Source organism: Danio rerio, chromosome 1 (assembly GCF_049306965.1).
Source record: "Danio rerio strain Tuebingen ecotype United States chromosome 1, GRCz12tu, whole genome shotgun sequence".
Taxonomy (NCBI): Eukaryota; Metazoa; Chordata; class Actinopteri; order Cypriniformes; family Danionidae; genus Danio; species Danio rerio.
Genome location: NC_133176.1, coordinates 61,367,938 through 61,393,812, shown reverse-complemented (window position 1 = coordinate 61,393,812; position 25,875 = coordinate 61,367,938). Strand labels below are relative to the sequence as shown.

The window sequence follows — 25,875 nt, the reverse complement described above, 5'->3', positions numbered from 1 at the left end:
GCAGAACATCATCACAGGTTCAACAACACACAAATATATATATATAGTGAGAATTATTCGCCCCCCTTTGAATTTTCTTTTTTTTATATTTCCCAAATGATGTTCAGCAGATTCAATGTTCACAGTATGTCTGATAATATTTTTTCTTCTGCAGTAAGTCTTATTTAATTTATTTCGGCTAGAATAAAAGCAGTTTTTAATTTTTTTTTAATAAGCATTCTAAGGACAATATTAGCCCTTTAAACTATATTTTTTTTCCCTATAGTCTACAGAACAAACCATCATTATACAATAACTTGCCTAATTACCCTAACCTGCCTAGATAACCTAATTACCCTAGTGAAGCCTTTAAATGTCACTTTAAGCTGTATAGAAGTGTCTTGAAGAATATCTAGTCTAATATTATTTACTGTCATCATGACAAAGATAAAATAAATCAGTTATTAGAGATGATTTATTAACACTATTATGTTCAGAAATGTGTTGAAGAAATCTCTGTTAAACAGAAAATGGGAAAAAATTAACTGGGGGGCGAATAATTCTAACTTCAACTATATATATATATATATATATATATATATATATATATATATATATATATATATATATATATATATATATATATATATATATATATATATATATATATATATAAACAAATAACTGCTGTAAATTTTAACATGTAAAAACTTGAACAGAACAAAATGAATTGGTCACAATGACAGTCTTAGCTATAGTACCGTTCTGGCTGTCCATCAAGAAATTCCTACTATTACACACAATGTGAAATCAATGATAGTGTGTCAAAGCTTTTATTTCACCAGCTTGTTATTTTTCTTCTCTGTCACCTGTACAATTTTGTCAAATAGATCACATGCCTGAAGCCAATGCACTTACATAAAAGGGAGAAACTGGTTGTCTTAAGCATACAGAACCTGTGTCGATACAAAATAATAGTGTATTCCAAATATATGTTGATTGTCGATATCAAGAAAGATAGTTTGTGTTTCTGTTTAAATCCATTTTTGTTTATGTACCTGTGTGCTTTCTACTTATAGTTAACAAACCTGATTAAGATAACCAAACTTCTGCAGGTTTTAGGTGGGTAAATTTAAAACTTTTGAAGAAATATTGGTAACGCTTTACAATAATTGCACATGAATAATGATGTACTAATATGTTACTTCATTATGAACCAATGACGAGTTAAGATCATGCTTTAATCAAGAACTAACTTCAACTACAACATGAGTCACATGAGTTCATGTGTGAGAAACAGCTGCATTAATTACCTGCTCGTACATGTTTGTTAAATAATGTGTGAACACTTCAGTTTCAGACTTTAGTCTTCAATTTTTACAGTAGTGTGGAGGGATGTTTGACTATTTCACTAGTCAAGGGGGGTTCATTAAATTCTTTTATGGTTGTTTTAAGTTTCACATAAGGTGTTTTTTTTAATACAGTTTTTACAAATAATGATATGCAAACATATTTGCCGTATAGATTCTGATGTAGTAAATATTGTTTGGTCATAGTGTCTGTGTGTGTGCATTAGTACACCGGTTTTACAAAAAGGTGATTTATAAGTGCAATGCACATGTTTCCATTTTTTAAAGGCTTTAAAGAGACTCGTGGATGGCAGATTATCCTGCTGCTGCTGCTGCTTCTCCATTAAGGTGCAGCAGGAACTGAAATATGAAAGAAATGTGGATAATCTGTGGATGACTGACAGGGCTTGTAACCAGCAACATAACAATCTGTTGAGGAAGAAGTAGTGTGTCCCAAAGCTTGCATACTCGTCTTTTACACACTCAGAAGTATATACTTTTTCTTTACAAAAAAAGAAAAAAAAAGTACACACTTTTAGGGCGAAGTATAATTATTCTCAATCTTATTTAAATGTATGGAACATTAGTTTCACTTTTAATTTCACTTCATACACTCCTTTACAGGGTTGTAAACTATTTTTTTCTGTATTTTTAGATGGAAATCATCGAAGGATCTGGCAACTTAACGCTGACAGGGGAAATAAAAAAAAACCTTTAGTCTCTGGGGCGGGTTTAAGAAAAAGGAACAGGCAAGTTCAGAGCGTGTAGTTACAAGAATAAATTCTTCAAGCAGAATGTAAGTAGAGCACGTTTATTTTTAGTCTTTAAAAAATATAGATTACTTAAAATTTAAAAGCATTACAGGCACAATACAGCATTTTTAATGTACAATTATTCAGCCACATAAGCAAAAATGTATTGTAAGAGCAAATACACTTGCTTTGTTAAATGACTAAACTCAAACTATAAGAAAAATTAACAGAAGCCTGTTTTCCCTTTAGATAAAGGTAGAAACAATGAATTGTAAACAAAAAAAGTTGAGCATTTCTCTTAATAAGCATAAGAAATATAATTACAGTATGTATCGATCTGCAGATCTTTTACAGGTTAGTCTATTTACTTTCGCTTTATTTTATAGGTCAGTGGAGATGTAATTTAGCTTACTTTACAAGTTTGGAAAGTGTTTTCGAGGTCATTTGGGCTCAGTGTGTTGCCTTTATAAGATCAATAATACAAATGTGATCATCAAGAAGTTATTTTATTTTAACTTTCCATCACAGCAGTAAAAAATGTCAGTTTTCAATCGATGAATTTAATATGAACTATTAAACAGCCTACATGCTATATTCAGACTTGGTGAGCAGAAGAATCTTATTAATTCAAAATATTATTGTGGACATACTGTACTCCATGAATTTAAATAGCTTAAACAAGCCAAACTTGTGTTTTTTCAGAAGCGACTTTTCACCAACAGCCTGAGGTGGAACTGAAAGCAGCACTTATAGAGAAACCTGATCCAAGTCAGTTAAGAAAAAGGACAAAGATCACTTGACAAAATCCCCTGTAGTCCCTTTTTTTTCTCTTGGTATGTTTGTATTGTCTGACTGCACACAAAAAAGAGCATATACATCTGAATTAGCTGCAAATCTCCCACTCCAAACATAAAAATCAGAAATCGTGTACATGTGTATCTTATGAAAGGGTTCTCGAACATTTATTTTGTTGTGTTACAGTATGTTGGGGACATTTATATCGACTCTGGGCTGATTTTATGTCTTAATTTTGCCACAATTTTCTCTGTTTCAGCAAATGCAATGTTTTTTGCTGACAAATCTTATTTTGGCACATATTTTGGGAAAATGCTTTGGAATGAAAAAAAAAAACAACATGGACAGACTGACTTCCCTTTGGTTATGTTGGTGCTGATTTTGCCCTATTGACTTCCATTATAATAATATTTTTTTGATTGCAAATGCATGACAGCATACGGTATAAGCATGCATTCATGATTGTTGCTGGGTTTCCCTGTTGGGAGGAGGGACAGTTTTAAATTTTTAGTTTTCAGTTGCATTGCAAAAAAAGCATAGTTTCATAGTTTCTGCTGTTTTACTTCACTAAACTCCAAACGAAAGACAGCACCTTTTTTGCACAGGCCTATTTAAAGCAGGTGAGTTCAAAGTCGTTACCACTCGTTCACAACAAATTTTAGCTACTTTTTAGCTACTTTAACTTTTCATTAACACACCTATTGAACCTATTTGGAAGTTTCTAGTACATCTAGAAAGAGCTTGGTTAGCTGGTTACTAAACTAAACTCTGCAGGACACCGACCCCAAAACCTTTATGTCTCGTTTCCACTGAATAGTATGGGTTAGTTTGGTATGGTACGGGTCACCTTTACCACTTGTACCAATGTAACCATTTTGGTGGCCATGGTGTACAACAGATCAGTCGACGTCCTTCTCGCTCAAGGAAATGTTAAAGTAAAGCTGTACAACTCGTTCACATATCACATACAAAACTGATGCTTTATACACATAAATATGTTTACTTGTGTATAAACATTAATAAATAACCTTTCTATTCAATTCATCTTTATTTCTTTAGCACTTTTACAGTGTAGATTGTGTCAAAGCAGCTTCACACAGAAGTTGTAGTAAACTGAAACAGTGTCTGTCCAGTTTTCAGAGCTGAAGTTCAGTTTAGTTCAGTTCAGTGTGGTTTAATTTTCACTTCTGAGAGTCCAAACACTGAAAAGCAAATCCGTCAATGCACAGCTCCACACATACCGAACCAAGCGAGCCAGTGGCGACAATGGAGGAACAAACTTCACCAATTGACCAAACTGAAGGAAAAAAAAAAACCTGGAGAGAAACCAGGCTCAGTTAGGCACAACAGTTCAGGCATTGGAGGATGGAGAACACTGGACGTCCATCGTGGAGAAGGTCACCGGCGGATGTTCATGCTGGCCCTTCAGTATCAATGCGAAGACTCGTGTCACTGGGGTCTATCAGAAATCAATCTCATGCTTTTCACTCCTCCATTACCACCACAGCAGCTGCTCAGGATACGGCCTGGTCCAGGATTATAGAGAGTGTAACCAATTACAAAAACAAAAATACCCAAAACATAGACTTAGGCTTTATTTGGGTTCATAAAAAATATGAAACATATACAGTCAGCACAAACCTCTCATCTTTATTCTTCAATAGCACATGTAACATTCACATCTTCTCATTCTGTGTTTACAATAGTCCAGAAGGTGATGTTAATAGTTCAACATGGCCGTTCCTTCATCTTTTAGGTTGCTGAATGAATCATTTGCTCCTTTGTTATTTCGCACTTCAGTCTTGCGTTTGTCTGTTTCTGAAAGGATCGATTGTCAGAAGCACTTCAATAATCCCACACACGTTATTATTATGAGGTCAAGTTTGTTATTTCAAATATGGACCTGCAGCGAGCGATTGCAAATAGAGCTCTCCAGAGAAAATGAAACCACTCGCGATTTTAGACGACCTCGTAAACAACAACAGGACACAGCAGATTTAGTTTTTCTTGGCTTTGTGGGTGTTCATCAAGATGACGAGAAGGTTTGTTTGAGCTCGGCTTGACTATGGCTTGTTATTATATGTATATATTATTACGGTGTAATGTCTCGGCTGTGCATTTGAAATTGGTGCTTCATTTGTTTTCATTCTCCTGGCTTGTACACACACTAATGACGTTTTTCTGTAAACCAATAGCATTCAGCAGTGCTTCAAGCTCCGCCTTTTGGTGCACTTTTGTTGTTCTGATGCCCTTTGGAAAGGATACCCAAAAAGTGGTACAGTACAGTTTGCTTTTTTGAAACCGTTTGACCGTAGAAAAGGACATAAAAGCGCACCGAACCATACTGTACCGCATGAAAAGTTCTTTGTGACCCAATCGCATGTCAGTCCGGTGTCTGAGAGCAGTCTTGTAGAGCACCATTGTTGGCCAACCACATTACCAAATTTTGTGCCCAAATAGGGGTTCCCCAGAACATCTACTGTAGACATATCAGCAAAACTAGTCAAATAAATTAGCTCTCCGCTCTTCTGTGATGGTTTTTTTCTGAATGAGTGACACCAGACAATATGGCACCTGACCATGCTTTCAGATTCAGTATTGGACTGTTTTAATTCTGCAATCTGCCAGTGCGTCCCTACACTTACATTAATTGTTTTTCTCCTAGTAACAGAAAATGGAGGATATTACCAAGTTGATAACTGATGTGCTCGAGGAACTTGTGGAGTCAGAGCTCAAAGAGTTCAAAAGGCAGCTGTGGATGGGTGTGAAAAAAGGCGTCGAAGCCATTCCTCGGGGAAAGCTGGAGAATAAGGACCGTCAGGATGTGGTGGACTATATGGTGCAGCATTACAGCATGGATGCTGGGAAAATCGCTGTACAGGCACTGCGCAGCATCAAGCAGAACGAACGTGCAAATCGCCTCGAGTCGAAACTTCTGGAAGGTTAAAAAAAATAAAGGTTTATTTTTAGTTAAAGGGACAGTTCACCCAAAAATAAAAATTCTGTCATCATTTACTCTTCCTCCAAACCTCATTGAGATCCTTTCTTCTGATGAACACCAAAGACATTATTTTGAAAGAAGCTGGAAACCTGTAAACGTTGACATCCATAAAACTCTGAAAAATGTTCATTGGATTTACCAAAAAAAACACAAACAAATTTAAGGTAAGTGGTTGCAAACCATTTATATGGGCTGAATTTAAACAGACAGTTTAAATGTAGTAATGTTGGGCATAATTTCTTCGTTTAAATTCAGCCCGTATCAATAGTTTGCAAACACTCACCTTAAAGACATTTTTGTAAAATCAAGGAATTAGTTTTGTCAGTGTCATCATCTGATTTGTCATGCTATGGAAGTCAGTAGTTACAGGTTTTTAGTTTTCTTCAAAATATAAGGATGTTTAATCTTTAAAGCAAATTTTAATTTGTGGGTGAACTTTAAGCCCTCTTTGCATATATACATTTAAATGAATATTAAAGAAGAACATGCATATGTTTATGATCCATAACAAGAGGAGTTTTTTCTGTCTTTAGTTCAGCCGCAGGCGCAAGAAAATGAGCAAAACCCTGAAGACCCGCAGTCCATCAACACTTCCGGGTCTGATGAGCTAGAGCCCATCCAGTCTGACTGGCAGAGACCACGAGGGATCATTAACCGCTTTCAAGAGTTTAAAACCAGACTTCTTTACGCAAACAGAGACGATGCAAGTATTTCAATACATTTTTACAAACAGAACACACTTTCAGTGAGCAGGACTGCTTTCAGAGAGCCACTTTATTGACGCTTTATTACATGATGGGCCCAATAAGTGTGTCGCAAGCCTTTTTCTTTTGCTATGTTCAAACCGGCACAGGTGTTACTTTCATGTTCTGCACCACATTGTTTAAATAGCAAATGCATTTGCTCCGCTTTGTGCGCTCATGGCCATGCTGATCTGAAAAGAAGGTGTGGTAACTCACATTGTTGGCTTATTCAAACAGACAGCCATTGACTAACTTAAAGCTGGTCTATAGTCTATGGCGCAGGGTTTTTATTTGTTATTTAAAGAGTGTGTTGGTCACACTCGGCAGCAAACCACCCAAGTGTATGCTGAATGTCCATGGTCAATGAAGCCCACAGAACAACATCGTCTGCAAATAACAGAGATGAAATCCTGTGGTCCCCAAGCTTTGGGCCATGACCGAAAGGACAAGATCTTGGATACAAGTTTCCTTCTCAGGGTGGCAGGGTGCACTCTTATAGATAAGGTGAGGAACTCTGACACTCGGGAGGAGCTCAGAGTAGAGCCGCTGCTCCTCCACATTGAGAGAAGTCAGCTGAGGGGGTTCAGGCTGTTTCAGATGCCTCCTGGAAGCCTACCTAGGGAGGTGTTCCAGGCATGTCCCACCGGAAGGAGGCCTCAGGGAAGACCCAGGACACGCTGCAGGGACTATGTCTCTCGGCTGGCCTGGAAATGCCTCTTGATCCCCCCCGGGGGGCTGGAGGAAGTGTCTGGGGAGAGGGAAGTTTGGGGTTCTCTCCTGAGACTGCTGCCCTCACGACCGGCCCTGGAAAAGCGGCAGGAAATGAATGAATGAAAGTGTGTTGGTGTTATGCACCTATGCGGGTCCAAAACGGGTCCATATATGTGTTAATTGTTGTCGACAAAAATATAAAAAATTCTCCTTTTTATGCCTTCTACATCTCAGGGGGCTCAGGTGGAATCTGGCACCCTTGTAGTCAGTTTACTCATTACTTTACCATGTGTAATCTTAGACCCCGTTTACACCGTTAAATGTGACCCAATTTCGATTTTTTGCTTATATGTGACACAGATTGGAATCGTATCTGTGACAATCGTATCTGTGACAATGAATCGTATCTGTGACAATGCGACTATCATGTACACAGGCAAATCAGTTTAATTGAGGCATTTATTGATATAGGCAACAAATCAGAATTGGGCATCAAGACCTGACAGTGTAAACAGGGCTTAAGGCTGCTTTTCCACCGAAGCATTTATGTGCTGCAGAAATGGTAGTGCAGTTTTATAAATATTCAGCTGTAAGCGATTTTGCAATGCAGTGTTTTTTTCAGTCGATGGCCATGATACAGAGTATCCTCTACCATTACATCCAATTCACATGAGGTGTCAGAGTCAACAATTCCCTTTCACTTTGAATGAATGACGTCACACATTGCCGAACTGAATTGTGGATGCATCAGCGGCGTTTCTAGATGCATAAGTTGGGAATTTCCAATCAGCCAATCAGATCGCTTCATGCAAATACCCAAGCTCATATAGTAGCCAATTGTGGTCTAATTTCATTAGGATGACCCTGCCATGACAACTGCGTCAACACCTAGCTTCAAACATGCCCTCTGTCAAGCGTTGACAGTGATGCCTTGTGTGAATGTACTGTTACAGGTTGAAAAAAATAATGCAGTGCAACTATTAACTACAACAGAAAACGTTTCGGTGGACACACATCCTAAATCATCCCGTTTTTTTGCACACCGCCAGGCAAACTCAAGAGTTGGGAAGTTCTGATTCTGTTGATGTTTTTAATCTGTTTTTCTTTTTCCGTACAGATTTACACACCAGTGAGCAGGACTCAAAGAAAAGGCTTGGCTCTGTTAATCACCAACATATTATTCGCCAATAAACAAGACGACCGTGCCGGAGCGGAGAGAGATGAGGAGAACATGGAGTGGCTCCTGAAAAACCTGAACTTTATGGTTATAAAATACAGAAATCTCACTGGAAATGTGCGTATGATTTAAGACCAGTAATGCCCAAAATATGTACAGCTACTTGCATATTTAAAGGGATAGCTCAACCAAAAATGAGAATTCTGTCATCATTTGCTCGTTCAAAACCTTTATGACTTCAGTTCACCACAAAGGAAGATATTTTGAAGAATGCTAAACACCTGTAACCATTAACCTCCATAGTGTTTGTTTTCCTTCTATAGAAGTCAATGGTTAAATGTTTTCAGCATCTGATCTTCTTTTGTGTTGAACTGAAGAAAGAAATGCCACTTAAACGGGAGTAAATAGTGAGTAAATATTTGGCATGAACTATCCATTTAAAGTGTGCTATGAGTGTTATACCATGCATCTTTTTACGAGAATTCATTGATTCTCAGGAAATCAGCAGAGCAGTGCAGGATTTCTCTCGACGTCATGAACATCAAGACGCAGACAGCACATTTGTAGTCATCATGTCCCATGGGGATAGAATTCAAAATAAAGATGCCATTTTAGGTGTCAATTACAACTGGCTTCAAAACCGTAATGACGTCTACTTTGTTGAAGACACTTTCTCCCATCTGAACTCTGTGAACTGTCCTGCTCTGATCGACAAACCCAAGGTTATCCTCATTCAGGCCTGCAGAGGAGGTACGACACCGCTGATCAAATGCAGATATTATCATTGCTACTTTATTATCATTGGCAATGTACAGTATTAATGTGAACTGTTTCTGTGTGCAGGGCAACTCGGTGGTGTGCCTGTTAAAGATTGTGTGCCTGAATCTGACTCGTGGGTGCACAAGGAGAAAGACTTTGTCTGCTTTATGTCCACCATGCCTGGTGAGTTTGTTGACTGCTTAAAAAAACTGACATGTGGCTCACGCCTGTTCATTTTGCTCACATTCAAATATCATATAAAAACAGTAAAAGCCATTGTATTTGTTTTTTTTCTTCTTCTTTTTGTTCTTTTACTTTCCAAAACAAAACAAAAAAACCCTCCTCAATGAAACCACTCAGATGTGCGTTAAAATGTCATTAGCGATTGCACAAAAACACGTGCTGCATCCCAATTCACATACTTAATGTCCTAAAAGTATGCACTTTTTTGTAAAGGTAGAAAATATACTTGTGTGTAACAGAAGAGTATGCAAGCTTTGGGACATACTACTTCCTTGTGACAGATCGTTATGTTGCTTAGTTACAAGCCCGTCAATCATCTCGACATATCAACCATATTTATTTTATATTTAATTACCTGCCTTATTGGGAGGTATTTACCATTCACGAGTCTTTCATGCAGAGAAATCTCCTCAGCTCTTTGGATAATTCTGCATTCTGACGGTAATGTCCAAACATATCTTGATATAAGTTCACATTGTTGTTGCAGATTAAATATAACATAGAAAATGTGATTTAAATAGCTTCCAGTTGGCTAGATCATAATTAACGGTCAATTAAACAACTCTCTACTTGACAGTTGATCTTGTGTGTCAGCCATGTTTGTAGTTTGTTTACACTTTTTACTCGAGTTTGTAGTTCTAATCAAATTCACGTTCAACATGCAGTGTTTTTTTGTCAATATCGGCAGTTAGGACGCTTCTACACTTCAGATTTTTTACCGGAAATACCATCCAGGATCCTTTTGGCATACTCTTTTCCAGATACTATGGTTTGGGACATACTAATTCTATTTTAGAATACTATTTAGGACGCATAGTATGGGATTGGGATGCATCAACAGTCTGTTCATGATGGCCGGTGTATTTATATCGTTGACCAAAGGTTGCTTTGTATTTTGTATTTGGTATGATTTCCACAGATGTTGTTGCATACAGGGATGAGGTCAAGGGAAGTTACTTTATCAGCTACATAGTGGATGTGTTCTGCTCATCAGCCTGCAAGGATCACATTATGGAGCTGTTTAGGAAGGTAAATACTGAACAATCTTTTAGCTTTTTTCTTAGCTATGCTCAGGTAAAGCAAAGTTAGTTTTATGGTGGACAGTTATCAATTATTCTGTGCAAGCTAATCCAGTGAAACAATTTGGTTTTGGTAATGTTTAATTAAAATATGACTGCATTCTGCTCTGATGATGTCAGTTTGAGTGATTGGGTGAAATGTTCTTAGGCCCACCCACCAAACAAGAGACATATGAGAGGCGGGGCTACAAATAAAACCCCACCCCTACTTAATATTCTGACTCAGTTGGAAATGCATCATTGTACTGAAAATAAGAAATAAAACTGAAATAAAAATCTACAGAAACTGGTTCATGTGGACTTTAACATTTAAATATTGTAATTTTTTTTTTTAAATAGGTTGCCGCACGTATGGAGAAAGACGAACGTTTCCGACGTCAGGCGAAACTCTTACCATGCATTGAAAGGACGTCTCTTGTAAAGAAATTCTACCTGTTCCCTGGACAGTGAAGATATGAAGAGTAAACTTAGAGGTTTAGAGGGAAACAGCACAGGTGATCGGGGTAAAACATGTACATCACCATGCTGAAGGACTTCTTTTCCTGCCAGAAAATTACCTCAATGCAAGTCATTATTAAAAACACAGGTATTAGCAGTTTTTATATAAACAAATATTTGGAAAGGTCTTAGAAGATGGTACATTCCCTGCTTGATTATTCAACCTACAGTAAACATTGTAATGAGGGGTGTTTTCTATTAATCTGTGGTGTTTTTATTTCATATTATTTTCCTTGGTCGTTTATCATGTAATCACTTTATTACTACATGTAATGGTTTGCATTAATCAATTAAACCTTGAATGACTGCATTTCATCAATTCATTCAGTAATTTTGTAGTAGGCTACTTGTTATCCTCCATTGTGTTATAATCTTATGTTTTCTGGAGATCAATCTGAAATATATAAAATAAGGAGTGTATTTCAAGGTGTTTAATGGTACTTTACTCTGTTGTTAAACAGTTTATTTTTATTGCTTGTGCTGTAATATCACTGGATGGATTTCTGTTTCTATGCTCAGTCAGTAAACAACTAATTATAAGTAAATAACTAATTGATTGGGTTTCTATTCAATAACAAACACACATACACAGTGTTTTTAGATTGTTTACATTGTGAAATGCAGTTTCTTTATAAGGATAGTAAGTGCCTATTTGAAATTATGATTGCAAAATTTCTGAGATTTCAGCGAGTCGCAGCCATCAGCCTGTCATATGGGGTATATGGTGAAGCATGCTAATAGGACTTTTAATTTGCCAGTAACCTGGGTTAAGCGCTTCCGGCGAATTGAATGCCAATGCAAAATCCGGTGCGTTGAAGGTCTGTTTTCTTTAAAAATCAGCGATCTTCACTAGCTGAGTGATATCTGATTTAAAGTGGGTCTCAGATTGTACAAGAAGCACTGCATTAAATTACATTTCCCCCCGCCATGTCTTTATAATAAGAGCATTTATTTTACCCCAGTATATTCAATGGAGCTTCTGCGTTAGCCTGCCGATTCTGATGGGAGCGTGCGAAAAAACAGCTTTTTGTCTCGTTTTACGCTTGAGCAACTAAATAAATGCTAAAGTTTATTTAACTGAATGTATTTTAATGACATTACAACATCCATGCTGTATAAGGAACCGTATAAAATGGTAAAAAGTTCACAATAACAGGACACCGGAAGTGTATCAGCATGGGAACAGCACTAGCTCGGCATATATCCTATTAAGCAGAGCGAAGAAACAAGATCACAAAATGGCCACATAATAAACCCTACGATGGAGAAAAACTGGGAGATGTTCATAGACATAGGGCATTTCATGCCTTTCAGCCTTATATTCTTATCAAAATCATCAGTTTTATCATCACTTAGGGCTGATTTATACTTCTGCGTCAAGCGCATGCATATGGTCCAGCACAGCCTTCGCAAGGTTGCATAGCCCCCGCCGTGGCTAATGCCGACGCTGACACGCACCTCTCAAAAAAATGTAACTATATAAAATACGTATAACAAATATGTATAAAATCGACCACTAGGCATGTAGGTACATTTTAACAAACATTGTAGGTGAATGAATGGGTTGCTCTCAGGGGCTACTGTATAAGTTGCCATCTGTGCAATACGTCCATTCATGAAATTTACAATACAGTACAATATATATATATATATAACACAATCCATTGTTATGTGATACACTAGAACAGTGGTTCCCAACCTGGGGTCCGCGCCCCCCTTAGAGTTCACAAGGGGAGCGCGGGAGAGGATAAGTGTTGAGGTAGAAAAAGGCATAAAAATGGGCTGCACAATTAATCGAAAATCCGGTTTCGATTTCAAACGATTATAAAAAAGCATTAATCGAGATAAACGATTATTGCATCATATACCGCCCCCTTTCCAGTTGTACACGTGTTGCTCTTAAAAGCGCGAAAGAGCGCGTGCTTATGTGTGTGTGCAGCACGCACACGCAGTCAGAAGCATTCGGCCGGTCAGCATTCGCTCTCATTCGCACACTGAGACGAGCAGAGAGCACACACATCTAAAGTCATCTTAATGTGAGTGCTTTAATGGTCAAATAGGTGTCAATACGCGGTGTTTAGTGATTATTCATATTAACCCTCATTTGTGTAATAAACAAACGAGTTGAGGATCAAAAGACGTGAAAGGGAAACCATTAAAGAGACAGCGAGAAATATTCCTGCTGCCGCCTGTTTTTATTATTATTAATCAAACATAATGAGAAAATCCCTCTCTGCTCTTGACTGAAGGACTGCTGTAGCTAAAGTGTTTTTCTTACAGTGAAGATGCTTAAAGCACAGTTTGTTTCATATTTTTATTCAATTGTATTTATTTCTCTTTCCTTTGCAGCGTGGAAAATAACTATGTATACATTAAAGTCAGAATTATTAGCTCTCCTGAATATTAGCAACCCTTTTCCTGCCCAATTTCTGTTTCATGGAAAGAAGTTTTTTTTTTTTTTTACTTATTTCTGAACATGATAGTTTTGATATCTCGTCTCTAATTACTGATTTTTTTATCTTTGCTATGATGACATAATATTTTACTAGATATTTTTAAAAATACAAGCATTCAGATTTAAGTGCAGTTCAAAGGCTTAATTAGGGTAATAAGGCAAGTCATTGTATAACAGTAGTTTCTTCTGCAGACAATCCAAAATATATATTGCTTAAGGGGGCTAATAATATTGAAGTTAAATTGGTTTCAAAATATTTAAACCTGCTTTTATTCTAGCTAAAGTGAAACAAATAAGCCTATAAGAAAAAATATTAAAGGAAATACTGTTAAAACTCCTTGCTCTGTTAAACATAATTTGGGAAATATTTATAAAAAAAAAAAAAATTCTCAGGAGCGCTAATAATTTTGACTTTAACTGATAATCGTTTTGAATAATTGTGATTATAATTATGAACAAAATAATTGTGATTAGGATTTTTCCCAAAATCCAGCAGCCCTACTATAAATATGTATTTTTAAATAACAAAAAAAAAAACAAAACATGCTTAAAATTCCAACATAATAGTAAAAATAACTTAAATAAATAACTTTAAATAATTATTTAAATTTTGCTCACTCACGCAATGTGCTTGTCCAACGTGAAACGTAAATGCAGTGATTATTCAGAGGCGAAAAAAAAGATTAGACAGTATGACAAAGCCTACATAAATTTTGTTTTTATTGAAGGCCAAGACAAGTTAAAACTGATTAATTTATATTTTCTATACATATTAAATATTAATATTACACAATGTATATATACAGTACATATGTGTGTGTGTGCGTGTGTATTTATATGGTGGGGGGGCTCCAATGTTTGTATATGTTCATGGGGGGGCCCCAAAGAAAAAGGTTGGGAACAACTGCACTAGAACACACTTACACACTTGTAATTGAACAATATCTTGGTTGTTTGTGATGTCTCTGCGATCACTGAATGATGTTAAATCTGACACAGAGACACAGAGGATTGAGGATAAGCTCTCAATGCAGCATAGAGGGGTTCAGTGAATGTGGTGTTGAATGTGTGTAAGTGTGTGAGTGTGTGTGTGTCAGAGACACTGTAGAAGGACAGAGAGCCGGACGGCACGTCCACATACACTCCTACTCTATTAGATTGTGCTGAAAGAGCTGGTATGGGATGGCTCTCATTTATATGCCATGCAGTGAATCCATTAGTATACCAGTAGAGACTCCAGGATTTATCATTGTACCCAAACCAAGAGTCACTCCCATCTTTTTTGGTGATTTCCTTATAAGCCACTGCAATATCAACACTAGCGCCACTCCGTTCAACCTCCCAGTAACAGCGTCCAGTCAGCTTCTCTCGACTCAGAATCTGAGGATGGTGCGCAAACCTCTCTGGATGTTCAGGATACGGCTGACACTCTTCCACAAATGTGATTTTTCTGTTCTCCTCAGACAGGATGAGTTTATTGTGTGCGGTGTTGGAATCCAGTGTGAGATGAAGCGCATCTGAACACAAGGACATAAATTATAACCAATGTACATGAAGACAATGTGTTTAAGCTGTGTGATTGAGTGAGAAAGGAAGAAAACACTTACATTTTTTTAGTCCTGGTGCGATTCTTGACTGTTCTCCATGATCTAAACTAGAAAGACACAAATATAAAGTCTTAATTATTAATTCAACCATCATCAACCACCTATTCAGAACTAGGCATGGACGAAAACCGAGGTTTCAAGGTTTACGAATGTTTGGAAAAGTAGACATTAAAACCACTGAAATTTACTGTTGTATCGCTCCTACCATCAAACTGATATTTTTATTCAAGGTTATCATACTATCAGAATCTTATACCAGTCTGGAACAACCATGCAGGGCAGACTCAGCATGGAGCTCCAGACCCACACTTCCTCCAGCTTCTCTGGGGTGATCAAGGTATTCCTGGGCAAGTAGGGAGAAAGTCACTCCAGCATGTTTTAGGTCTTCCCTGGGGCATCCTGCCTGGGTGGGCATCAGAATCAGCTCAACTATCTTCTCTTGGTGTGGAGGAGCAGAAGCTTGACTCTAAGCTCCTCCCGGAGGATGAAGATCCTCACCCCATCTTTAACGGCACGTATCCACTAGCATGTAGGGACCACAGCGTTTTCAGTTAATTCTTATAAAACCTGATGCATTGATCAATTCTTGCACGTGTGACAATGCATGTGGGATAAGTGTGTAAACACTGATTAAAACAGGCATATTCAGCCCTATGTCTTACATGCCCTAGAGAAGTGCTGTAGTGTTGCCAGCTGCACTGAGTGCAGAATGCATGCTGTAGAGGAAACGTACCGTAATGCCTGATTCACACGAGGCTTCAGCGTCAGTGCTTGACAGAGGCCGTGTCTGAAGTTGGGGCTGACACGATCGTCATTGCAGCATCAGCCAATGAAATTAGTCTGCAATTGACTACTGTCTGAGCTGGTGTATTTGCATAAAGAGATCCGATTGGCTGACGCTACTGTTGGCGCTTAAAAAGTTGAGAATTTCCCAACTTCAGCAAGACACACCACTAAAGCAGCGCCAACACACTAAATGCAGTTCAACAACGCTTGATGTTACTCATTCAAAGTGAATGGGAAGCATTGACGCTGATGCCCTGTGTGAATGGGGCGTAAGGGTACACCCTACCAAAGCTCATGACCATAGGTGAGAATAGGAACCTACTGTGGATTGAACAGTAAATTGAGAGCTTTGCCTCTCAGCTCAGCTCCTTCTTTACCACAACGGACCAGTACACACGACTACATTACTGCTGCCGCAACACTGATCCATTTGTCAATCTCATGTTCCAGCATTCCCTCACTCATGAACAAAGCCCCAAGATACTTGAAATGCTCCAACTGGGGAAGTACTCCCCACTCTGACCTGAAGATGGCAAACCAACCCAGACAAACTCTACCTATCTTTCTGGTCAAACACTATGGCCTCAGACTCGATTGAACTGCGACTGAGATACTGCTATAAGCCAGATTCTACTCTCCAATAACATGGAGTAGATTTTTGCAGCTCTGAACAAGAAGTTTGGCTAGAGGAGAACTGGTTGTACCCAACTGAGTCTGGTTTCTCTTGGGTTCTCCACTGTCACCAATGGCTTGCTTGGTTTGGAACTTGTGGAGCTGCGCATGGATGGATTTGCTCTTCACTTTTTGGACTTTCAGCAGTGAAAATTAAACCACACTGAACTGAACTAAACTGAACTGAACTTCAGCTCTGAAAACTGGATTGACACCGTTCCAGTTTATTAGAACTTCTTTGTTAAGCTGCTTTGACACAATCTCCATTGTAAAAACACTAGAGAAATAAAGATGAATTGATTTTTGTCATGCTCTAGTTTATAAGATTAGCTCCACTGTTCATCATAAAAAACATAACTGGGGCACATACTTGAGTTTCTGCAGTGTGTAGTGAGAATCCTCCAGTGTGTGTTGGAGCAGCTGGACTCCTGATTGTCCTGGGTGATTGTAGCTCAGATCCAGCTCTCTCAGGTGTGAGGGGTTTGAACTCAGAGCTGAAGATAGAAAACCACAGCCTTCCTCTGTCACCATACAGCCAGACAACCTGCAGAAATGCACACCAGGGTTCAATTTTAAAGACAGTATTGAATCTGAAGCTTTAAATGATCATGACACAATATGAAACTCAAACCTCAGTATCTCCAGCTGACAGTTTGGACTCTTCAGTCCATCAGAGAGCAGCTTCACTCCTGAATCCTGCAGGTCATTGTTACTCAGGTCCAGCTCTCTCAGGACACAGTTTGAGGATTGAAGAACTGACGACACAATTTCACAATCCTGAGCAGAGAGATTACAGCCAGCAAGACTGGAAGAAGAGGAAAACACACAGTAAATACATTTTACCCAAAACTATTTTAACACTAACACTTGATTAGATACTCACAGAGCTCTTGTGCAGTTGCTGACGGCTGGTATCAGTCTTCTTCTGCCCTCATCTGATGTGTTGTATTTGTGGAGCTCCAGCTCATCCAGCACCTCCTCTGACATCTGAAGCATGTAGGCGATTGTTGAGCAGTGAGCAGGAGAGAGTTTCTTCTCTGACTGTTTGTCTGATTTCACAAACTCCTGAATCTCTCTGGACAGAGTCTGATCTTTCACTTCCAGCAGACAGAGGAACAGATTGATGGATCTTTCAGTGGAGAGTCCATGTCCATCTCTGATCTTCTCTTTAATGTACTGTGTGCTTCTCCTGATGCTCTCTGAGCTCTTCTCTGTGTGTGTCAGTAGATCCTGGAAGAGTCTCTGATTGGACTCCAGTGAGACGCCCAGCAGGAACCGCAGAAACAGATCCAGACGCCCATTCTCACTTTCAGTGGCTTTATCTACTGCTTCCTTATGCAGACTATGAATTACATCTAAAAAACGAGATGTGTCCATATTCTGCATCACATAAAGTTGAAACACATGGAAAGCAGCCAGAAACTCCTGAACGCTCAGATGGATAAAGCTGTAGACTTTCCTCTGCTGAATCACAGATTCCTCCTTAAAGATCTCAGTGCAAATCCCAGAATACACTGAGGTGTCAGAGACGTTTACGCCGCTCTCAATCAGGTCCTCCTCATAGAACATCACATTGCCCTTCATCAGCTGTCTGAAAGCCACTTCAGCAAGTTTGACAATCACTTCTCTGTTGGACTGCAGGAGATTCTCTGGATCTCTCTCTTCATACTTCTGATTCCTCATGTTGATCTGAATCAGCAGGAAGTGGATGTACATTTCAGTCAGAGTTTGAGGGATTTCTGCACTCAGATCTTCTTCCAGGAGCTTCTGAAGCACAGTGGATGAGATCCAGCAGAAGACGGGTATGTGGCACATGATGTGGAGGCTTCTTGCTCTTCTGATGTGTGAGATGATTCTGCTGGCTTGATGCTGCTCACTGATTCTCTTCCTGAAATATTCCTCCTTCTGAGGCTCAGTGAATCCCTGAATTTCTGTCAGACGCTTGATGTATTTGGAGGGGATCTGATTGGCTGCTGCTGGTCTGGAGGTGATCCAGATGAGAGCAGAGGGAAGCAGCTCTCCTTTCATCAGCTTTGACATCAACACAGCCACTGATGAAGTCTCAGTCACATCACAAACTTTCTGAGCGTCTGAAAACATCAGTGTGATTCTGCTTTCATCCAGACCATCAAAGATGAACACAACTTTACACTCCTCATAAATCTTGGGCTCCAGATCTTCAAGTTCAGGATGAAAGTCCAGCAGAAGTGTGTGAAGACTGTACTGATGATCTCTGATCAAGTTCAGCTCTCGAAATGGAAGCACAAACATGAAATCTACATCCTGATTGGCTTTTCCCTCGGCCCAGTCCAGAATGAACTTCTGCACAGAGACGGTTTTTCCGATTCCAGCGATGCCTTTAGTAAGAACAGTCTTGATTTGCTCTTTCTCCTCTTTAAAGATGTCATTGCAGTAGATTGGAGTGTGTTGGGATTGTTTTGTTCTGGCTGTTTTCTCCATCTGTAAAACCTCATGTTCTTCATTCACTCCTTCACTCTCTCCCTCTATGATGTACAGCTGGGTGTAGATGCGGTTCAGGAGGGTTTGGTTCTCTTGGAGTGTGTTTCCCTCAAATAATCTCTCATACTTGTTCTTCATGCTGGTTTTGTGCTGGTCTTTGACTCTCTGCAGGACTCCAGTTTCTGTCTGAATGGATGTTTTTGTTTTCTGCCTGATGTGGATATGACTATGAGATATAGAGAATGAGATTGATATGATCTGTTGTATTTTCCCACCTAAAAATGTAATTACTCTATAACATAACCAGATATTTCTAAAGGATATGACAATGATAATGCTAAGGTCTACAATTTATGGTAATGGTTATACACATTAAGTGTTATACATTAAAGTAAAGTTTGAAAGTACAAATTTATTAACGAAGGACCAGAGTTCACCGGTCCACCTCTGAAGTTTATTGTTGGGCTCATGGACTTGTTAGTCCTTACAGATACACTCATGAGTTCAGCTGACACTGACCTCTGTACTTTCCTTTTGTTAATACAGAAAATATGCTGATATTTTCATTTAGTAATATTAAAATTGTGTTTAAAAGTTATATACATAAATATATATCAGATGGATAATTGAATTCCAACACTCAAATAGATGATGTATTACGCTGCTGTGCCGTCAGCCAATTTTTGCATTGCTAATCATGGCTTGAAGGATGGATAGATCAGTCCTTCACAACTAACGCAACAATCGCAGATCGGTTCATCCAGACATTCTAATCTGATTCACGGAGAGACCACCCTCATGATTATTAAGTGCTTTGGGTGTATGGCCATGCACAATAAATGTGCTGTATAAATACACACATTATATTACTCGAGCAGAGATGCATTATTCTCAGCTCTCAGCAGTGAATGACATGCATGGACACATTAAGTGAGCCTAATTTTTTTGTTAATTCAGTTTATTTTCAATTATTTAGCTAAATATTGAAAATTGGCCTATTTTTATTTACTAGCAAATAAGGATAACTTCTTTATTATAGGGCAAAAAAGTCCACCACACGTTTTAAGGCATTCATTCATTTTCTACCGCTTTTCCAGGGCCGAGTCGTGGGGGCAGCAGTCTTAGGAGAGAACCCCAAACTTCCCTCTCCCCAAACACTTGCTCCAGCTCCTCCCGGGGGATCCCGAGTCGTTCCCGGGCCAGCCAAGAGACATGGTCCCTCCAGAGTGTCCTGGGTTTCCCCAAGGCCTCCTACCAGTGGGACATGCCTGAAATACCTCTCTAGGTAGGCGTCCAGTAGGCATCCAAAACAGATGCCTGAGCCACCTCAGCTGACTTCACTCAATGTGGAGGAGCAGTGGCTCTACTCAGAGCTCCTCCCGAGTAACAGAGCTTCTCAACCTATCCATAAGAGTGCGCCCTGCCACCCTGAGAAGGAAACTCATTTCGGCTGCTTGGAACTGAGATCTTGTCTTTTCAGTCAGACCCAAAGTTCTTGACCATAGGTGAGAGTAGGAACGTAGATTGACCGGTAAATCGAGAGCTTTGACTTTCAGCTCAGCTCCTCCTTTACCACAATGGACCGACCAGTAGATCGACCGCATTACTGTTGCCACTGCACCGATCCGCCTGTCAATCTTGCGCTCCATTCTTCCCTCACTCGTGAACAAAACCCCAAGATACTTAAACTGCTCCACCTGGGGTAAGGACTTTCCTTCGACCTAGATATGGCAAACCACTTTTTTCCAGTGGAGCACCATGACCTTGGAGGTGCGGATTCTCATCTCAGCCGCGTCACACTCGGCAGCAAACCACCCCAGTGCATGCTGAAGGTCCATGTTCGATGAAGCCAACAGAACAACATCACCTGCGAATAACAAGAAATCCTGTGGTCCCCGAACCGGACGCCCTCCAGCCCAAGGCTGCACACTGAAATTTTGTCTACATAAATTATGAACCGAATTGGTGACAAAGGGCAGCTCTGCCAGAGTCCAACATGCACTGGAAACAAGTCTGACTTATTGCTGGCAATGTGAACCACACTATTACTCTGTTCATACAGAGACGAGACAGCCCTTAACGGAGCGCCTCTGACCCCATACTCCCACAGCACTCTCCACAGAATCCCACGAGCGATACAGTCGAATGTTTTAAAGCAGGATTAAGTCAAATGCTTTTCTCTTTGACCACTTGAGAAATCAACCTTTGTGAAGTTTATTTATAAACAAATTTCGAGAGGATCACGTGCTTATGATTGTTCACAGCTGTTCCAACTTTAGCTAATAACTGATTATCCAATCAGACGATCCTTAACTCACTATAAATAACCAGACTTTTCTCATCTCAATATCTTCGTCTTGTTGAAACGCCCCCCACCAAACCCTACTTTCCCTCCTTTCAAACGGGTGTCATGGTGGCCAGCGCTGTTGCCTCACAGCAAGAATGCCCCTGGTTTAATTCCTTTCCAAACCAGACGGCATTTCTGTGCGGAGTTTGCTCGTTCTCCCCATGGTCGCGTGGGTTTTCCCTGGGTCCTCCGGTTTCCTCCAACAGTTTAAAAACAAGCACTCTAAACAATTAATCCAAATACATTAGCTAAACTTTGAGTACACCTTTCAGCATACATATCCGACACTTAGCTACAACAAGCAAGAAGGGGAGTCATCGAGATCTACCTGAGCTCAAACTCCCCTCTCGCCTTGCAACGGGAGGGAGCCCAGGGCTCGAGGATCTTATAAGCTCAGGGCTCTCTCCCATTGCAAAATGATTACCCTATTTCTAACTGTTCTGACTTTACTTATTTGTTCTGTATAGCTCCTTGTTTCTCTTGATCCATGTTCATCATTCCACTTAAATAAACATGAATAAAATGAAACGTATTTGTTAATTTTCCGTTTCTTTTTTATTTATACTCAAAGGGGAAGAAAGTTTTAACAAATAATAGCAAAGCGGGAAGAAGAGGTGAAAATAAAACTACTTCTGATTACCTGCAGGATTTTGCGAGCAGGAGTGGGACAAAAACTGAATACTTTGGGTGGGAGCTGGAGAAAATAATATATATTTTTGCAGGAGCAGGACAGAATCTTTTGGTATGACTGAAAAAAGGCTGGTGTCTTACCTGGGGTCAGAGGTCACTGGAGCATCACTAAAAACCGGAGGTGGATCAATGGACCAGTCACTCTTCACAGACACACCACTGGGTTCTGGAGAAGCTGATCTCTTTCTCTTGCTGAAAAATAACACGATCAGAGCAGAGCAGGGATGAATTTAAGAAAGAAGACAGACATAACTACTGGATTCATTTAGATGCTTCCAGAAAAGATGAATTATTACAGAGTATGAAACTCCAACAGACTTATGCTGAACAGTTGGTTAATCATGCGATCAATTAGGAACAGTGACAGAGAAGGTTCTGGAAACTGACTTATTGCTGATACCTAAAGTTTAAGGGCTAAATCATGATTCCAGTAAAGAGAGCACTGTTTATGAATCTGACATATACAAAACCTTCATTAGCTTACCCGAGGACTGAGGTCATTGTTGGACCACTAAGAGCAGAGAGATTTTCTGTGGGGTCATCACAGCTTGATTCAGAGGAAGTGTCCTCCTTAGTGTCCATTTTACTTTTTCCTTAAAAGATAAAGATGTTAACTAGACAAACTGATCATTTAAAGCAGTGACGTCAGTTTTATGTAGTACAATAATAGTGTTTGAATAAGGAACAATTCTATTGTAGTTTTTGATGGTAATGCAATAATTTGTTAGTAAAGAACCTAGAGATATGTCATTCACACATTTACGCGCACACACACGCACAGCTATGACGATAAAATCAATGGTTGGGAAAAATAACCACAATTTATCTTCAATACCCAGCTGAGGCACCGAGTCCCACTATACTCTCCGTGCACTGAAAGCAATATGTCAACACTACTCCAGGTGTATGCTCACTGTGTGTGTGTGTGTGTGTGTGTGTGTGTGTGTGTGTGTGTGTGTGCGTGCTCCCAGTCCTCACCCAATATGTGTTTGTGCACTTGAATGGGTTAAAATCAAAGGACCAATTTTGAGTATGGGTAAAAACATCCTTTACAAGTCTTATTTTACTTCAACTAACAGCAACGGCATTAGTTCAACCACCAACTTATCCAGCATATGTTTTACACAACGGATGCCCTTCCAGCTGCAACCCATCTCAGGGAAACATCCACACACACTTATTCACACTCATACACTACGGACAATTTAGCCAACCCAATTCACCTGTACTACGTCTTTGGACTGAGCAGGAAACCGGGGCACCCAGAGGAAACCCACCCGAACACAGGGAGAACATGCAAACTCCACACAGAAACACCAACTGACCAGCATATGTACTTACACAATTTAATGACATGATAAATGCTCCAATCTGTGGGGAATTGCCTTCATCAAAATGACTGAGGCGTTTGACAACAGGTTCATTTTTAGTGGTGTTTAATGTAATTATTGTAAGGCAGAAAATAAAATTGTTTATACATAAATTGCACAGCTTCAAACTGAATTAGTTTATTAAGTGCATGAACTAGTAACCAATGTAATGTGTTGTGCTTAATGTTAAGTAATGTGCTTGAGATTATATCAGTATTTGAGTCATTCATGACTTCACAAGATGAAAAATACTGTTAGAGCTGAACCATGGAAAAACTTTTACTAATGCTGTGATGTTTCTTCATATAGTGTGGTAAATATACACAATAAACAAATTGTGATTAACTGCAAATAAACACCCTATGTGCTTTAAATAGAGCAGCTGTGCGTGAGAAACAGAAAATAAAACTTTAGTTGAGCTTAAAGGAAATGTGAATGAAAGGGTTCTGGGGAAAATTTATATTGATTATTTAAAGATTGATGAGAGAAATTTGAGAAGCTTGAAACATTTTAAATGAATATATATATATATATTGTCTGTCTTTAAGAGAAGAAAAAAACCCTAACCCATGCCTAACTCCGCCACTGGCTGGGAACTATACTCTAATTCCAGCATAATAATCAAGGAACTTTGCTGTACCATGTTATTTTATTAGAATTCTTTATTCAATTTTGAGCGAGATGCTAATGGTCTTATACGACTTTAGCTTAGCTTAGCATAGACCATTGAATAGGATTTCACCAATAGCATTTCACTCAAAAATTACTTAAGTTTAGCTAGTTTTCTCCAGCTTGACTCCAGCGTGTCCTGGGTCTTCCCCGAGGCTTTCCCAGTGGGACATGCCTGGAACACCTCCCTAAGTAGGCGTCAAGAATGTTGTCGCTGTCCTTGCACAGAGTACTGAAATGGTACTCGCTCGTTTTAATTACATTATGGCCAATTATATTGCAGTGTAATGATGGATCAGATTGCTTCCTTGTTGAAACGGAAAGTGTGGGTTCGTTTGAATATTCACATATCTTATTTAGCAAGAAAAAATAAAGCAATACTCACGTCTCCTCGGTCATTGATGAATGAGACGGCCAACAAGTTGAAATTGAAACTGATTCCGCTGTGACGAGTAAAATGTTGTAGCCTATAGTGGTCGTGCACGCCACATCAGCACAACCCAAAAGCAGCGTCCCTCATGTTTAAATGGAAAAATTATGACATCTTTGAGACAACCTATAGTAACAACGTAGAATCCTTTTTTTTCATTCAGATTGGTACAGCATTCTCTCTCTCTCTCTCTCTCTCTGTGTGTGTGTGTGTGTGTGTGTGTATATATATATATATATATATATATATATATATATATATATATATATATATATATATATATATAYACACACACACACACACACACACACACACACAYATATATATATATATATATATATATATATATATATATATATATATATATATATATATATATATATATATATATATACACACACACACACATATATATATACATGTATGTATGTGTATGTATGTATACATATACATGTACATGTATCTATCTATGCCATAATAATATATTACACACACTTTCCTACAAAATCATCCCAATAGATTTGCCAATAATTCACATTCATCATAGTCATATGAGAGTATTCACATATAAAATATTAAGCATTTGTCATCAGAGAGGAGACTTATGGCATACATGTTAATAAGCTAATTGTAAACAAACATTTTTAATATGCTCTCTGCGTGGACAAATATCAATCTTCGTTGTATATATATATATATATATATATATATATATATATATATATATATATATATATATATATATATATTTATTTTTTTTTTTTTTTTTCAGATTTTTTATACAGTTTTTTTATACATATTATTATTTTTTTTTTTTTGGCCTGTCACGAAGGCTTCAGGCTATTGTAAATGCTACAATATAAATGCAGTATATCACACATTTGGATTAAACAGTTTCTGGGCGGCATCTTCTGCTGTTGTGAGGCTTTTTTCTCATTACACTGCAAATGTCATCATTTCAACGTTTATTGTTTTGCTACTGAAGAAGGTGTAAATGGCGCACTATACTTTGAATGCAGCCTTTTTATAATCTGGTGACAAATAATTGAGCTTTAAAATTAATCTACAATCAAACGTGTGTAAATACGCATGATGCGTCACTCGTATTTCATGCTCATTTAAAGAGTAAAATCAGAGCTTACCAGAACGGTCTCCTTCGTCTTTTTATCTGAAAACTGAAAGCTGAGATTGCTCCCTCTTGTGGCAAAGAGGGGACATTATGCCAGTTATTTAATAAATTAAATAACGCCTGTACCTATCTACAACCTCAAATGTAATGTCAAAATGTGTGCAAATTACATTT

General features: G+C 38.6%; 1 protein-coding gene and 1 non-coding gene across 8 annotated transcripts; one reads left to right on the top strand and one right to left on the bottom strand.

Moving 5' to 3' along the window:
* Positions 1-1,982: 1,982 nt before the first annotated feature.
* Positions 1,983-12,161, top strand: caspbl (caspase b, like). Of its 7 annotated transcripts, none has more exons than XM_005160202.6 (9): positions 1,983-2,124; positions 2,783-2,913; positions 5,541-5,817; positions 6,410-6,579; positions 8,448-8,624; positions 9,005-9,257; positions 9,351-9,449; positions 10,429-10,538; positions 10,928-12,161. In XM_005160202.6, exons 3-9 carry the CDS (start codon positions 5,550-5,552, stop codon positions 11,036-11,038), a joined length of 1,188 nt encoding a protein of 395 aa, XP_005160259.1. In that variant the 5' UTR covers positions 1,983-2,124; positions 2,783-2,913; positions 5,541-5,549; the 3' UTR covers positions 11,039-12,161. The 7 variants fall into 7 exon arrangements, with proteins under 7 accessions (XP_005160259.1, XP_068076591.1, XP_073804124.1 ...); XM_073948023.1 differs by having other exon boundaries at positions 2,071-2,124; positions 2,783-2,848; XM_073948018.1 differs by lacking the exon at positions 1,983-2,124 and adding an exon at positions 2,609-2,684.
* A 2,081-nt stretch (positions 12,162-14,242) lies between these two features.
* si:ch211-114l13.1 lies at positions 14,243-25,742 on the bottom strand. Its single transcript, XR_012383204.1, has 9 exons — positions 25,715-25,742; positions 24,528-24,698; positions 22,588-22,696; positions 22,185-22,295; positions 17,490-19,292; positions 17,238-17,411; positions 16,977-17,150; positions 15,149-15,195; positions 14,243-15,058 (listed from the first exon to the last, which is right to left on the bottom strand). It is a non-coding gene; the product is annotated as a si:ch211-114l13.1 (transcript).
* Positions 25,743-25,875: the final 133 nt, after the last annotated feature.